Genomic DNA, 16,880 nt, shown 5'->3' on the forward strand with positions numbered 1-16,880 from the left:
AAACAGCTGTAGGTTTTTATAGGAGCCTGACTTCATGTCGTTGTGCTGACTTTCTCTGCTTCTGTAATGCCATCGTGAAGTCAAACCACCGTTGGAGTGTTGGAGAACAGGTTCTTATTCAGGCTGTATCTCTCTGCTTTCAGAGGGAAATGAACCAAGGACACGACACTGACAGGTGCCTGGTTATTTCCATGCCATGCTGCCAAATGGAAAATCTACCACACTCGAACTCATCGCCCCGGCTGACCCCGGACAGGTCCAGACGATGACCTGGACCACTTCACCTCAGCGTGCAGCTGCCTCCCACTGGGCATCTTCTCCTTTCAGCATTTAACTCACTGTTCACAAGCGCTCAGTGATATTTGAATGATAAACAAAGGAAAATGATGCATCTGATGCATTTTTGGAACCAAATGGCTTAAAAAGATGACGCATTATTTTAACTATCCCCACCAACAGGACACAAAGCAGTTCATTAGCTCCTCCTTGAGCGGCTGCTCATACGTTAATGCACTCATAATAATAAAAACCAGTGTGCTAATATAATATGTGGCTTATAAATATCCACTTTGAGATCATATGAGATAACACTTGTGCTTTTACTCTGAAATCAGGACTTTGATGGACCAGATCAGATCCTGTCTGTGGGATCTCCATCAGTCTGACTGGATGCTGCAGCAGGTGACAGCTGATGCTGGCAGCCTCTTCTCACAAATGTCATCCAACACCAAAGACAAAACAGACAGACGGTGCAGAAACCGATGAGGGTCGATCAGGGTGTTTATGGATTTTATGGATAAAGACGCACGCTGACTGTGAGGATACGATCCAAGTAAGAAAAATAAAATGAGAAAAGCAAAAAGCCGGAGATGATCTGAGGAATGAAACAGAACTTACTTCATTTTGTCCTCAGGATCAACTCAGCTCTCGGTCCTCTGAAGTTGTCCCGGTGGTCTGCGCGGAGCCTCCGGGCAGGTGCGGCTCTTTGTCCGCGGCGGCGACGCGCGGGCACGGCCGGTGACTTGTGTCGGTCCCGACCGCCGAGGAGAGAGGAGGTGAAGAGAGGAGAAAGTGTGAAGAAGGGGGGTGTTAAAGCCCAACACCACCTCCCCCCTCCTCCCCCCTCCTCCTCCCCTCCTCCTCCTCCTGGAGCATCATAATCCCTGAAGAGGAGGAGGATTTTATGGTTATCACTTCACAGCAGAGATCCTAATTTCATATTTCTCGTTTTGCCCTTGAACTGCCCTCTTTTGGGCAAATATTCTATCATTATTAAAGCAGCACTGATTGACTTCGTGGCCACCAGGAGGCAGAGGAGCTCTGAAACAAGGCAGATTAAAACATTCAACATAAAGCACTCTAAAACCCCCCAGTGAAGGAGGCCACATGTGAACCTGGACCTTCTCCTGGATCCAGACTTCGGTTTGTGGACCAGGACAGGCCTCTTATTTAAAAACCCAACTGGTGGTGTCACGGCCGCAGGTCAGAGGTCCCGACAGCAGAAAACATGAAGATAATGTGGTTTAAGAACAGATTTCTTTTGTCGTAGTGAAGAAAAGTTCTAATTATGAGATTGCATCTCAGGTTTATTGACTTGTTTTCCTCAAGAGGTCCCAAAGCAACTCCTCAGAGAATCGGCCCCTCTCCATCTGTATCCAATGTTTGCTGACAGACAGGTGCTTCATCAGTTTGTTGTGATGATGCTGCCTTTAGATGGAGCTCCACATGTTTTGCATTCAGATGGTTTCATTTGAGAGAACACCACTGATGCTGCTGATGGACTTCATTGTAATCTTTCTTATCCCAAACTCTGCCACCACCTTTTATGTCAGGCATTCAGGATATTAGTATAATATAATATTGATTAGTGGACCTTTGAATTATAAATTAATCTGTACGCTCCACGAACCTTGTAGTCTGGGTGTAATTGAAAACAGCATCAACTCTAAGAGGGGAGGGGGGGGGACTAATTTGGACAAAAGCGATGAATTTACCGTCGGGAACCTGAATGCCTTGTGGAAATAACAAAACAAAAAACAAAAACAAAACATAAACGGTGAGGCGGTTAAATCTCATTCAGTGAGTGTTGCTGAATTTTGTTACAACTTTTTAAACCCATCATGAAACTTCTGCACAGACCGTCCGCATTATTAACCCTGAGACTCCTGAAACCCCCCCAGGCAGCTCTCATGTCCGACAGGATCAGACCCCTGAGCTGACCCTCTCTGCGCTCACTGTTTGGATATGGTTCACCTGCAATCTGCAAGATGGACAAATTCCTTATGGCTTGGCAGCAGGTAATAAAAACCGAATTATGCACATGTGGCTGATGCAGAGCGGTGACTGATGTGTGTGTGGGGGGGTAATCTGCAGAGTCTAGCTCCCAATAACTTGACCCAGGGGGTAATAAAATCCATAAAATCCATACTGTATTGTCTAATGAGGCCAACTGTGCTCTTTCAAGTATCTGAAGGCCTTATTAATACAGCAGGTGAACACTTAATCTTCTTTAGCTTCAAATGTGGAGAAAGAAAATTGAATCAATTGCACAAAATTAAAAATTAAGGAGGGTCTTTAAAAAAAAAAAAAAAAAAAAAAGGATCGTGTGAGCAGGAGATGTTTCTCCCTCACCGTGCTTTTCAACCTCAGACGTGAAGGAGAAGGTCTTTGTTTTTAACATATTAAAAACAAGAGAGCCACAGGACAAAATCCAAAGCCTCTTTGGGTTTTAAGCTCAAGCTTTCACTTACAGAGCTAATAACAGGGAATAAAACCAAATCATTCACATTATTGCCCATGGACAAGGAGATTAAAGGGGTATAAAAAGTACGGGATAATCTAGACGAGGGAATGGATTAAATCACATATTGCTTTGCAAGAGTTTTTTTTTTTTTTTTTTGCTTGACCTTGCAGAGGTCAAGGGTCACTGTGACAGTGACTGAGGCTAATTCGGCGCACTGAAGTCTGTCTGCTTCTCCACCTGACAGGAAGTGTGTGTGACTCCTGCTCCATCCGTACAAGTTATCACAGGGAGGCAGATTCTACCTTTAAAAATAAAAACACGTCGCCTGACTCAGCAAAAATAATGAAACCTGAGACACATGGGGATCATTAAACATAACCTGTCCAACCATGAGCGTCCTATAGTGCATCTCATATTTTATATATGTATACATAACTCATCAGTAGCTTACAACAAGCTGTTGCATGCGCTTATTATCAAGGGCCGTGGTATGTGATATATTACACATATTTGGACAGCAGGCATGGCAGGTTTGATGAACTTATCGGAAATTACATCTCCCTCGTAGGATGTGATGCTACAGCGTGCCGTCGGGCCTTCTGGGTTTACTTCTGTTTGTGTTTATTTATTTAATTATTCCACCTTTCATTCCTGTTTTACGTTCTACAGTGTGCTGGTATTGCACAGCACCTTTTGTGAATACTTTGCCCTTTTTTTAATTTAAACTTCTTTGCTGGTTCCCCTAACAAAATAATTTCTATCTATAAACGTAAAAAAACTACAGAAACCAGAATAAAAGAATAAAATTTGCTTTTCAGGGTCCAAACCACTGAGGGTGAGGAGGTTCTTTTTTGTTCTTTATTTGGATGAAGTGCTCCTTTCAGCACAAGCACCAGTCAGACCTCAGAGGGAAGAAGCTGCAAATCCAGTCGATTTAAAGCCTCTCTTAACTTGCTCTCTTTGTTACCAAAGGCATTTAATTATCAGCGAATTCCACTTTTCAACTAGTTCCAGATTTCTTCTGTGCAGTTTTTTCCCCCCTCGCCTGTCTTCTATTGAGAACCTGAAAACACTGCGAAGCTCACAGCTCAAGAATGTCCAGCTCAGGAGACTCTGCTGCCTGCTCTGCCAGCTCCTTAGACTGTGACCATCAGATGCTTTGGCATCCTCTGGTGTGACACTGTGGTTTTCAGCTGCCCGGTTGGTCCCCGGACAAAGAGCAGACACAAGGACTCGTCTTTACTTCTTTATGGAAGCTCTGGCAGGATGCTCCTGAATTCATATCTGTCCCAACAAAGAGCGAGCCTGCACAGATGCACACTAATCTCACACAAACGTCTCTAAAGGTCCTCAACGCTTGCAGTCGTTTTTAAAGAGCTGTAGTGTTGCCTGCGAGGTTTGGTGCATTTCTCCCTCTTTAATCAGCTTCTCTGTGCCAGCAGCTGTGTCTGGCGTGGCTTTTTTTTTTTCCCCAGGCGTGCTGTATAATTAATGTGCTGGTGTTGAATTCACAGAAGGGACACAGTGCTGATTTGCTCACCTTTAAGGACAAACACTCACCAGAGGAGACGTCGGCCGTGCAGGACGAGCACTGCTGTCATTGTTCTGGAAGCAGCTGATGAGCTCTGTGAACGGGGGGGCTGGTCATGGAGACAGCGGCCAGGTCCCTGCAGTTGTCTGCTTCCTGTCAATGTTATTTTTGAGAAATGTTTTGAGACATGAATCATCTGATCACAGTCCTGCCAAGAACAAGTGCCGGTCTGTGAAATGCTTCATCGTTAGAGGCTCCCCATCGATGCAAACCATCTCCAGAATGTACTAACATGACACCTGTCCACCACGCTGGACACACTGAAATATCTCATTCTTTTTCAAATATCTTAGCAAAATTATTTATGTGAAGAAGAATCCAGTGTTTTCCTCCAGCTGGACAAAGTTTTCACTTTGAACTCATCATCTGCTAAATGGTGTCTTATGCTCAGGACAAAATTTCAGTTTTTCCAATATTTTCAAGGTCTTTGTCTTTAACTCCAACACTAGCATGCTAACAGATAAAACAATGATGTGCATCAGGTATATTTACCTGACATCACGATGGCTTGTGTCTCAATCCTTTTCATGAACCAAAGAATCCAAAGTCTTCACATGTTGAATGTTTAAACAGAAGCATAACTTTATCCAAAGGCAAAATTACAACTCAGTTTAAATATGTTTTAAATCTACGTCTGAAACACACACATACATACAAAAAGGAGAAACTTGATGACAGACCTCAGTATCAGACACACACTTAACATTTCAGACACAACACACACAAAGAATGAACAATAACACTTAATCTTCTTTCTTGAGGTTGTTGATAAAGCTAGGTATATGCAACACACATCACTTTAAATTTAGACCATTTTGATGTTATTTACATTTGTTAAGAAAAAAAAAGGTAGTTGATGGTTTCTGGTGTCATTTAAGGCAAATTCGTCACAATATTTCAGAGGAGTGCTGGTACTTTCAGCAGAAATTGGCAAATAATTTCAAAAACCAAAGCGTCAAAATTAATATAGATAAGGAATTGTGCTCATCCATCTTTTCACTTGGCTGAGACATGAATTAAAATTAAAACCTGGTGGTTTCAGCTGATTTTCATCGAATGATGTCCCAGTAACACAACAGATAAAGACCTTCCTTCACCCGTTCGAACGTGGTCTGGTCTTTCCTTCCCTGTAAACATGACACTTTCAGTCCAGGCTGGTCTGCTCTGTGGCTCCCAGAGCCGAGGTGTTCTTCTCTATTACTGCCTGGCTTACAATTACTGTGCACTTTCTTATATGATCTAATAAGTGCAGGCACTTATTCAACATACTGTATTTAATGCTTATGGTCTCCCTCTGCTATGAAGTTGGATGAAGTGCCTCACTAAAACTTTACTGCCAAATGATTAATTGTTAGGTAAAATATTATCAACCTCACCGATACGAATTAAAACAACCAGCTGGTGACTGTTGTCCAGCTCTCAGCTGATGTGGAGCTCAATGTGGATTTAGGATTCTGGATACAGTTAAGAGGAAAATCTGTCCTGGTACGTTTACCCCAGCATTACATCAGATTTCCTGTCAAATCGGAGTCACAGTGTAAGTTGCAGCCCGGGGGGGTGATTTAAAAGCTAAAAGTTGTTACAGTTAAAATGAACATTGTAAGAATTCATTCACGTTGAAACGTGGAGCACCGGATCAGCAAGCTGAACGCAGGAAGAAAACAGACCTGGTGTGACATTGCATAGGAAACTGATGATGCCACATAAACAGTCTCAAACTCCAAAAACAGCTGATTCATTATTTCAGATCTATTTGATCAGCCACTTTGACAAAGACAACCGAGGTCAGGTCCTCTGTATATTTGGGGACGTGCAGAGTTTTTTCTCCGGCTTACCACAGAACAGCTGGACTTCTCTCTGATCTGATTAAAAAAAAATTATGTGGTGGAAGCTTGAGACCAATTTTTGTTTTCATGATGTGCCTTAGTTCCCAGAGTGAATACATGATTGCCCCCTAGTGGCAGGAGCACAGTTTAAACCAAAACAAACCCTGAGGATGAGTGCCACTGTTGAAACTGAAGGTGACAGCAAAGTGTGTGACCCTGTGGGGTATTCATTTTGCCCTACTCCGGTGGTGATGTAACATTCAGGCAGCTGAGAGAAGCTCATTCATTTCTGGTTCAGAGTTCTCAGTTTTTCGGGACAAGTAGGTCCGTCCCGTAACCCTGCCGAGGATCCTTCGGCTAAAAGCACACGCCTGCTGCGCAAAACGTTCATTTCAGGTCACTTTATTTTCTGCTGTTTGGCAGCGAGGCTCCTCTCCAGCTCTTCCTCCACCACCTTGTAGAGCTCCATTGTGGCTTTGGCGTCCTCCACAGAAGAGTGGCCCCTCCTCCCAGTCTGAGGACAGAAGATGGGATCAGCAACACAACACAATGATTCTCAGGATGGCTACAAAGTGTCAACATCCATCATTGACCTCAAAGAGTCTATTTTGATTTTCATTAAACCACAATGCACAAAAATATGAAAACAGAGTAAAACACATTTATTGAAGACTTAATAGTGCAGGAAAATTAGCAGGACCAAATTAATTGTTCATAACAGCCCACTAATCCCTCCACTGCTGACAAGTTTGTCTGTGAGGACGGATAAAGACAACAGCAGGTGATTTAAATGCACTCTTGCAGAATTTCTCTTACCTGGATGTCGCGGTTTAAGATGGCTTTGGTAAGTCTCTTCAGCGAGGCGCACTCACTCTCGGCAAAGCCGGCCCTCCGGTTGAGAAGGGGGATTCGAGACGTGTCTCTGGTCAAAGCCGCAGGGTGGGAGTAACTGAGGACCTTGAAGTCGTTATGGACGGCGTGGCCAATCACCACCTTCCCCATCAGCAGCTTCAGTATCTGCCAACAGAGAAGACACGTTAGATTCTTACAAATTCATCCTGAAACACAATTAATAAGAGAATTGATACGATTAAACCAGTTTTATTGAAAATCTCTGTTACAGAGTTCAGATGTTTAATTTTATTTTAATATTATAAAAATACTAAATTTTATGAACTATGATGTCCAAAGAACAGCAGTCAGTCCAACGCAGCCCTGCATGCTTTGTTACCTGATGCAGCCAAATTCTGAATAAAACATGATGAAGTTTGTCCCGCAGGACAAGAACTGAGGCGCAAGGTTAAAACAGAAACTGAAGGACAAACCAGGAAACAGCAGCACCAAGACAGACTCCCTGCTAATTTACATTAATGACACACACGTTAGTTTTCCTTCCTGCAGCTGCTCAGTCAATCTGATGGAGCTGCACCACAGAACCGAAGAAGTTTTCATTATCAGTTCATCTGCTGATTATTCTTTTTATCCAGCACATAATTGCATAGTTACTATGGGTTTGTTTCCTGGAGTTGTCTTAATAGTTGTGTAACACACATCTAGAGGCTCAACAATTAGTGGATTAAATGAATCAGTGTTCAAACTTAAAATTAATCAAACAGTTAAAAAGTAATCTTTTCCTTTAGGGTCCTTCTGCTGCTGAATAACCTCTCTGCTGACATCAGAAGATCTGACTCTATTTATATATTCAAATAAAAACTTAAAAAGATTTTCTTGCCCAAATGTTCAGTGAACTTCATGCCCTGCCATGACATCAGGTTGTGAATTTTACCAGCCTATGATGGGAGGGTGGACCTCGGTCTAATGTAATCAGCCAAACCCAGTAAATTCAGTTCTATTCCAGGTTGTCTAGAAGAGATCACTGTAAACTCATTTCTCCATCACTTCTCCACCACCTCTTCCTTTCTTTTTTCCCTTCTTCCTGTTACTCTATGTCCAGAATCTGCTTCTATAAATGAAATCCACCGACTGTCCCCGTGATCCTTCACAAACGTTGTTCAGTTGCAGCCTGTCAACTGTGAACATCCAACCCCTACTACAGATTTCCACTCAACTCAACCCTTACCTCCTTCCGTGCCTCGGAGAACGGCGTGGCGTTGGCCATGTCGCTGCGTCGGATGCCGCTCCATCGTGTCCGGTAGTCGGTGACAGGCATGGCGGGTTTGATGAACTTATCGTAAACCACATCTCCCTCGTAGGACACGATGCTACAGCGTCCCAGCTGGCTGATGCTTCCTTTTGGTCCTGCACCCACCATCTCACAGTCAAGAGCGAAGCACTTTGCGGGGATTGCTGCTGATGTGCCAGCGGTGGTGGGTTTCCAGCTGTTAGACCTGGATGAGGTGCCGGGGGCGGCGGTGGCTGATTTTGTGTTCATCGGCTCCTTTGGCTTCTTCGGGTCTTCTTTGTTGTTCACAGTGACGGTGTAGGAGGGGAGGCTCTGTGTAGATCCTGAAGAACTGAAGGACTGGGAAGTCCCAACTGGAAGAGAAGTGGGAGCCTTTGGATACTTTGAGAACTCTCTGTTGTGTCGTGGCGGCTGATTGTGGTTGAACAGACTCCCCTGATGGTTGTGCTTCTGTTTACCTGCCATCTGTCCCTTTTGCTCCAATTTTTGCTTCTTTCTCAGAAACCACTTGTTTTTCCTCTTCCGCTTTCCAGCCGACGCTCTCATCTGTGCTGTTTCACCCGAAGAGTACATGTTGATTGTGACGGTTGACATAGTTGCTGTCACAACCAAACACAAGTTGTACGTTTTCTCTGTGTGCATTCACAAACAGATTTGAAGTCCTCAGCAGGTGTCTGTCCTCTGTAGTCGGGTTTACACCAGATGAAAACAGATTAAACTGATCATCCTGCAAAACAAACATCATCATCAAACCCAGTCTTCTACAACTAATGTATATTTTTAACACCAATGACTTTGTTACCTACAGTTATTAATCTATTACTCATTCAGTAATGTCTTCATGTTCTAACCTGATCAGACCTCAGCAGAGCTTGATAAGAAGCTGATCATTTGAATCAGGTGTGTTGGAGCAGGAACCATCTAAAACATACAGGGCAGTGGTCCTCCAGTTGGAGACCGCTGTTCTAACCAAAACTTTTATTTATGTTTATTTATGATCCCTGAAGCATTTTTCCATTAGTTTACTTATGGTGGATGGATGACCTGAAGATCTCAAGGAATTGTAAGTTAAAAAATAAATGAAAATGAAAGGCTAATACAAAAAACAAAAACAAGCTCACAAAAAATAATAATACGGGAATTCATCGCTGTATTTACAGTGAAATGAAATCATTATTTTTCATGAACTAGCGTGTGCTTTGTCTATTTGCACTGAGCTTTCACGGCCACCGTATCCAACCTCACAGCTAAAGAGGCAGGGCACTAAAAATCAATAATATACTCAAAAGACAGTAAAATATAACACACGATTAGCACAGTTATCCGTTATTATTTCACACGTTAACCGACGAAGCCATCGATCCATTTTAACAGACGATGAACTCGTTAGCTAACGCACGGCAACGTTAGCTCCCGCCGGTCAGTGTCACGGAAAAGTTTTTATTTTTTGGCGATACGTTGATACGTTGACGCTAATAAATTCAGCTAAAAAGGAAATATGAGGGAAAATTAATTATTAAAAGATAAATAAATATATACACACAAAAAAACACCACCTGCTGCTGCACAACGTGTGGACATGGCGCTTCCGCCCCTTTTCCTCAAAAACAAACCATCTATTTCCGGGTCATGCCGCCTTCAAGGACTGTTAGTGCTCCCTTTGAGGAAAAAATTTGTAACAACAACAACAACAACAAAATAAATTACAAATAAATAAATAATTTATACCTTATTGTGGTTGCACTATTTGTTTGCATGCTTGTTTTGATTTGCACCCCCCTTTTTGTATAAATGTGTGTATTCATTTTAGAGCGTCCAGTATAAGATTTATTTTTGGAGTTTGAAGGAGTTGTATAAGGGCAGGTTGAGAGAAAAATAAACGCAGCTTTTGAGGAAAAAAAATCATAAATCATCATTTTAAAAGGTAAAAGTTGGAGCGTTATTAGATTATTATTCGTAGTTTTAGGATTTCATTTCAGAAGAGACATTTCAGATAAGCTTTGAAATGCACACGACTTTATTATCGTAACATTACAACTTCTATTTTCGTAAAATTACGACTTCAAATTGAAAAGGCTTCCGCAGGCATAGCTACAGAACAGTGCATGGTCAGTTGGACACGGGTCATCTGATTTACGCGGAGCACTTGAACGCCTCAACATCCCTCCATGTGGACGTTGACAGATAGCGTTAGCGGCTAAAGGCTAAAGGCTAAAAGCTAAAACTCAATAGCTGTTTCTGAGCTAAAAAAAAGGAAAAATAACTTATGCTATGAAGACCTGAAGTCCAAGAAAGAGAGTTTGTGACCGTAGGTGTGTGTTTTGGGGGCACTTTCGCCTCCATATTTAAAAAAAGGAAAGAAACATAAGTAGCATTAGCTCGCCTGTTCGGTTCATGTCACAAGATGAGGAGATGTTCGGCCGGAGTCTGTCTGCACAGCAACAGAGAGAGCTGGCGGAGAAACTCACCACGTTTCTGTCTCAGTACAGACATCTGTCCGACTCCTTCATAATCGTGCGTATCAACAACAGACCGTTCTTGTTTTGTTTTTGTTTTTTTTGTTTTGAAAAAAGCTTTGACTTGAGTTTCCTTGACAGCAGACGTAAGCTCGTACGAACGTAATGTCATCTGTATCTGATTCTGGCTCGAAAGCATCAGAATTTTATTGTGTTGACCTTCCTGAAATAAGACAAAGCTGCTAACTGCTGGGCTTCATTGTGGGGCTCAGCATGGAATCCCTCCGATGGCTCAATGTGTGATTGAGAAACAATGTTTTTCCACACAGTTCAGCCAGGTGGATTTGGTTCACCTTTGTTTACTCTTGATGTGTCCAGAAAAAGGTGTATCTGTGTTTAATTTAGGTATCTTAACCTGTCTGCTTCCCTGACAGGAGTTCTTCACTGAGGATCTCTGGGACACATTGCCCAGTAGCTGGCAGCCTGCACTGAAGGACCTGACGTATCCACAGATAGCCGACCTTCTGCTGGATCCTGCAAATGGAGACAGGAGGTACGGCTGGACTGCAATCAGCTCCCTTTACATGTCTGAACCTCCAATGAACAAAATAAAAGATGAGTGTGAGATAATTGAAGATGCAGAATAGCAAGTGGTTTGTACATGAAACCAAATCTTAGCAGGAGTCATTCACCTCATGAGGAATTTCTGATGAAACAGCAGTGACATGGAGTATGGCTTTCACTCAAATATAATCAAAGCCTATAAATCTTGAATGTAAAACAGTTGTCTTTTGGGCCTCTTGTGGATTTTATTGTTATTTGTGGATGCAGGTATCCAGCCGTGTGGCCTCTGTCTCTCTTGGCCTTCCGCGCCACAGCTCACGCTCTGGCCTTCCCCAGAGAGTGCCGGTGGGAGCTAGGCAGGACTGTGGGCTCGGTGAAGCCTGAGGAGTTCCAGGAGAACCAGAGCCAGAGCTCGCTGCTGGGCCACATCTTCAGGAAACACGTCAAGCCTAAGAAACAGCACGAGATCCGCAAGCTGGGAAAGGTACAGGATGGCTTTTATGGATCGCCACATGGCTACTGGTTTTTAACTTGAACTAAATCCTGCTAATTGCTTTCTTTATCCTCAGCTGGTGAAGCAACTGTGTGACCAGACTGACTGCAACAGAGTGGTGGATGTTGGCTCTGGACAGGTATGATTGATTTAAAAAAAAAATAAATAAATAAATAAAATAAACAGAACAAAACCCAGGATTTCATTCCTTGCCTGTGCTTTTCAATGTTTAATTGTTTTTTTTTTTTTTTTAGCAATCTATTTGTGAGACATTGGTTAAGACAAAACTCTAGAATCAAGTCAGAAATTACCTAAAAGGTCTCTACAAACAGGGCCATCTCACCCGTTTCCTGTCCTTCGGGCTCGGACTGTCTGTGACTGCTATTGAGGCCGATCGCACTCTGGTTGCCATGGCGTCCAGGTTTGATGGACAGTTGCTGTGGGCTCTGGAGAAGGAGAAGCAGAAAAAGGTCAGTTGCTTCAATCAACCTCTAACACACCATTATTTGCAGAGAAGGAGCATTTTATATTCTTCCTGGTTCCTGAAGCATTCATCAGGATTCTTGCAGTGTCTCATTTCAAGTTTATGTATCTGTTTCTAAAGGGATTATGAAAAACTGACATGACTATTGGTTTCATTGTTGATTGTGTTCATACTTTGTCTTTTTTGTCTAATGGACAATAATTGAGCCCGATGAGAAGAGCACGTCTACCTAGAAGTAAAAAAGATTTCTTTTATTCTTTATTTTATTTCTAGGTATTTCTTCTTGAAAGTTATGATATAAGAGTTAATTTATCACACAAGTGTAACTTTAAATCTTTGAACAACTAATCTTTAGCCACTTGGGGGCAGCAGAGGCAAACATCCTTTTAGGACAAAATGAAGCAATGTTACTCTTCATCTGACATCATGTTTGCATCAACCTAAAGAATTTAAATCCAATATTCCCTCTCCTCCTTATTCTGCACCAACTCCTCAGCGGTTTATAGCTTTTTAGCTGCTAAATGCTCCACTATTATATTCCCCTCTGAACACGTCTGCTGTGTGGTGCTAGTTTTCGTTTAATTCATTTTTTATTTAAAAATATTGAATACAACAGCTTCAAAGATTAAATACCTTCTTGCTATAGAGTTTGTTTAGTACAATCAACTCAACACCCCTCCCTTTACAAACATAGAGAAGCTTCAGTGACCATCAGGTAACAAAATAATGTGAGAGGTGTTTGGTTTGTCTATTCTGTGGAACTGTAGAATGTTCCCCATGTTTATATGAAAGGTTTCTTCTAGCCTGATGAAAACTCAGTGATTTTCAGTGTAATTACTGTATTATTTTATAACTAAGCCTAATTATTAGTATTGTATTCCATGCCAGACTCCTAATCTCACCCACTGGTGTTTCAAAGTGGCAAAAATGTAAATGTATGCTATAAGTGATAACAAATTATCTAAATAGCATCTTTTTTCTTTCTAGAATTGCTCATCTCAGCTCCCAGCAGCACATTCATCTCCACGTCACGTTGCCGGATGGGTAAACCCCAAGGCATCATGGGAGGCTTTCATTAAACAGCTGAATACTGGAGATGGTTTTAACAAAGGTCCTGAAACTCCATCGGGACCCAGCAAAAAGAGACTGCGGGGTTCTGAGCATCAGCGGCCGGTCCAGACTTGTCCATCCCACAGCTCGACGGAGCCTAACATTCACTCAAAGGACTTAGAATCATCATCAAAACATCAGCCGAGCAGGTCTGATGATCAGATGTCTGCTGATGACTGCTGCTCATGCATCCAGCCAGCCTGTCTGGAGAGAGTTCATCGCCATCAAAACGGGCAACTAGGCCGTCCAGACTTTGTCCTGACTGGTCTTCACGCCTGCGGTGACCTCAGCGCCACCCTCCTCCGCCATTTCATCAACTGCCCACATGTTCGCGGCATCACCTCTGTGGCGTGCTGCTACATGAAAATCACAACCAAAGAAAACCCCACCCCTCCAGGACTGATTGAACCCTCCACGCCGCTGACACCGTGTCAGGAATCGGTTCCTTCAGAGTTCGGCTACCCGATGAGCTCTTGGATCCAGGGACTGCCGGGGCATCAGCTGTCCTATAAAGCGCGGGAGGGGGCGTGTCACGCTGTGGAGGACTATGTGCAGAGGCTCAGGGAGGAGAGCGAGCTGCTGAGGACACACTGTTACCGGGCGATGCTGGAGACCTTCATCAGGGACACGAGGCCGGATCTACGCAGGGCAGGAATCCAGACCATAAAGAAAGCCCACTTATTACCCTTCACAGAGTGAGTAACGCTGCACCATTGTATGTGTGTGTGTGTGCATATTTATCAAAACAAATGTGATCGCATATGATCCAAAAGCAGATTAGTTTAATGGTGTTGTGGTAAAGAGGGAATCAGGTTGTCCGGACACGGGTGTCAGATGGGGAGTCTCTTTATTCACATCAGCCCTACTAACAACGTAGTCAGAGACAGAACCAACCAGAAAAACACGGGACATGCTTCTTATACCTAAGACAGGTTACGTGTGTGTGTTGTGTGGATAGCCTTCACCCTTAGTGATTGTGCAGCTCTGTGTGTGTATGTGTGGTGTCGTTCTCTGTCCTGGCACCCAGATGTCTTCTACTTGTTAGGGGCCAGAGCAGGTCCTGATGATCTGACTCTCATATTGACACATGAACAGAGACAACACCTCTGGACCTTGTCTTTCTTCCCTTCCCATATCCCCCCTGAAATCACTATAGTGATTTAAACTAAATGTGTTGATGATAAATGATAGATAATATAACATTGCAAAACTAACATGAAAATGAAAACACAAAATGATATGATGTACTGAAACATAGAAATGATATACTGAATCATAAATTGAAACTGAAAATTGATACTGAAACATCAAAAAAAAGAAATTAAATACTGGATATTGTATCAGTCCAACATTACTGTGATAATGACAACATTCAGCCGTACACAGTTGGAATACATAAGACAGTTCACTTCAGAGATGTATGGGAGAAAATTCTCTTTTGGCGACCAACTTCTCAAGTCACAGCTTGAACCGTGAACCATCAACACAACACATTTTCAGAAAAAAACTCACACACTGAATAATGAAATTAAATGGACATTAATATAATGGTGGTGGTGAAACTGATTCTTACAGCTAATACCTACGTCAAGAATATAAGATGAAAACAGCTATTATGTGTGAGCAGGTCTCCAGTTTATATGTGAGCGACTGTGTAAGCTGTTCGTCTTTGCATATACCAGCAGCAAGCAAGTCTTCATTGCACAGGCATGTGGAAATAATAAAACAATTCTAATACGTTAGCTAAACCTTCTATATCAGGAGTGTCAACATGGTACTAGGAACAGAACCTCTTTCCTAGAAGAGTTCAACCTTCATCACTCGACTGACTCCGCAATGAGCACATCAAACAAAAATCCTGAAAAATGGCTGAATATTTGATAGTTATGACCTAGGCTGATGTTAAATGAAAAATAATACAGTGAAAGTTGAAGATAATGTTAACATACAAAATTTTACTACATTTTTACATGTATAAAAGTCCTGAGTGTGAGTTTTGGATTTAAATCCGACACTGAAATTTAAAGACTTCAAATCGATCAGGACAGAAATGAAATGAAAAGAAATCAATACAGTGAGTGTTCAAAGCTTCCTTAAACAAATTCCAGACAGATATGTTAATAGTGTTTCTCAAAACAAATCTTTTTGTAAGCGGAGGTTTGAGTTATAGACTAAATAGAAAAGTTGAAAAAGGACAAAATGTCCTCCGGGCACTGAGCATCATGGGACAGGACAGTGCCCCCACTGAGCAGGGGGTTAAGTTTTAATTCAAAGTATGGAAAATAAAGAGCAGGTATTGTAACATTCTGATGCAGTTAATTTATACATTCACATACATAAACTCCATCAGTACAACAAAAGAAGGAAATGTTCAAATCCTCCAAAATAAAAGCCTGTATAACTCCTCTGTGTCTCCCAGGTACGCCCGGCTGGGCCTGGCTCGGGTCGGCCTGCCTCCAGAGTTACCCCTGGACCCGGAGCGGGTGGAGAGCTTGTTGGAGCAGCAGGGCAGGGTGGTGGTGTACTTCAGCCTGGCTCTGCTGCTGGCTCCCGTGGTGGAGACGCTGGTGCTGCTGGACAGGATGATCTACCTGCAGGAGAATGGTGAGCCATTCGACGTGAGAAAACACACTCCCAGTTCAGTCTCGTTGTATTCACTCACCCGTCTCCTTGCAGGTGTGGACAGTCAGCTGGTGGCTCTCTTCAATCCGAACTTTTCTCCTAGAAACTTTGTCCTTGTGGCTCTGAAGCCCCGTGAATAGAGAGGACACCAAGAGAAACATACATTAATCACTCCTGTGGTGGAAAAAGCAACACTTACCTTTTGATGATCGAAGATAAATTGCCCCGTCTTAACTTAAGCTTCTGTTTTTAATCGACGGTCAGATGTCTAACTTCACTGTGACAGAGAAATATGCTGATAATCTGAAGTTCTGTACTGAGAGGAACACTCAGTTCTGCCCCCACAAAGTAACTTTAACACCATCCAGACATTCGGTTTTGTTTACATCATGCACATCGCTCTGCCTGTTTTAGCACAGAGGCTCATGTGTTCGTTTGAGTTTTTGCTTTTATGTCATTTGTTTGGTTTCTGTATACACAAAATGCACTGTGTTTGCAGTTTGCCTTGTTTTTTGTATTTTTATTTATTGTTTTTAAATCTGTCCTTTAAAGCTCTACTGGAAAATCAGTGCTTGATTGTATATTTACCACAAATAAGTAAACGAAAGCAACTATAAAAATTTTTAAGGTAAGATAAAATTCAATATGCACTCGCACTGAGATTTGTGTTGCATCACAAAAATAACATTAAAAGCACATTAAATGCTCATGCAAAAAAATGCACAATGATAAATAAAGGTTCCAAACCGAAAGTACGCTGCTTGTTTATTACTCTGGGCACAAAATCTTGGCACTTTATTACCTTGTATAAATGAGTCCTGATGAGCGGGCTTGGGGGGGCTGGGGGC

The 16,880-nt window shown here is 42.4% G+C and overlaps 2 protein-coding genes across 4 annotated transcripts; one reads left to right on the top strand and one right to left on the bottom strand.

Moving 5' to 3' along the window:
- Nucleotides 1-4,901: 4,901 nt before the first annotated feature.
- On the bottom strand, nt 4,902-9,904 carry isg20l2 (interferon stimulated exonuclease gene 20-like 2). Of its 3 annotated transcripts, none has more exons than XM_029504762.1 (4): nt 9,860-9,904; nt 8,241-9,030; nt 6,977-7,177; nt 4,902-6,674 (listed from the first exon to the last, which is right to left on the bottom strand). In XM_029504762.1, the coding sequence occupies exons 2-4, from the start codon at nt 8,943-8,945 to the stop codon at nt 6,558-6,560; spliced, it is 1,023 nt and encodes a 340-aa protein (XP_029360622.1). In that variant the 5' UTR covers nt 8,946-9,030; nt 9,860-9,904; the 3' UTR covers nt 4,902-6,557. The 3 variants fall into 3 exon arrangements, with proteins under 3 accessions (XP_029360622.1, XP_029360625.1, XP_029360624.1); XM_029504765.1 differs by having other exon boundaries at nt 9,847-9,887; XM_029504764.1 differs by lacking the exon at nt 9,860-9,904 and adding an exon at nt 9,155-9,803.
- A 576-nt stretch (nt 9,905-10,480) lies between these two features.
- Nucleotides 10,481-16,777, top strand: mettl25b (methyltransferase like 25B). Its single transcript, XM_029504594.1, has 8 exons — nt 10,481-10,817; nt 11,194-11,312; nt 11,591-11,807; nt 11,893-11,955; nt 12,149-12,286; nt 13,288-14,105; nt 15,830-16,014; nt 16,087-16,777. Exons 1-8 carry the CDS (start codon nt 10,698-10,700, stop codon nt 16,170-16,172), a joined length of 1,746 nt encoding a protein of 581 aa, XP_029360454.1. The 5' UTR covers nt 10,481-10,697; the 3' UTR covers nt 16,173-16,777.
- The last annotated feature ends 103 nt before the right edge of the window (nt 16,778-16,880 follow it).

This window comes from Echeneis naucrates, chromosome 6 (assembly GCF_900963305.1).
Source record: "Echeneis naucrates chromosome 6, fEcheNa1.1, whole genome shotgun sequence".
Taxonomy (NCBI): Eukaryota; Metazoa; Chordata; class Actinopteri; order Carangiformes; family Echeneidae; genus Echeneis; species Echeneis naucrates.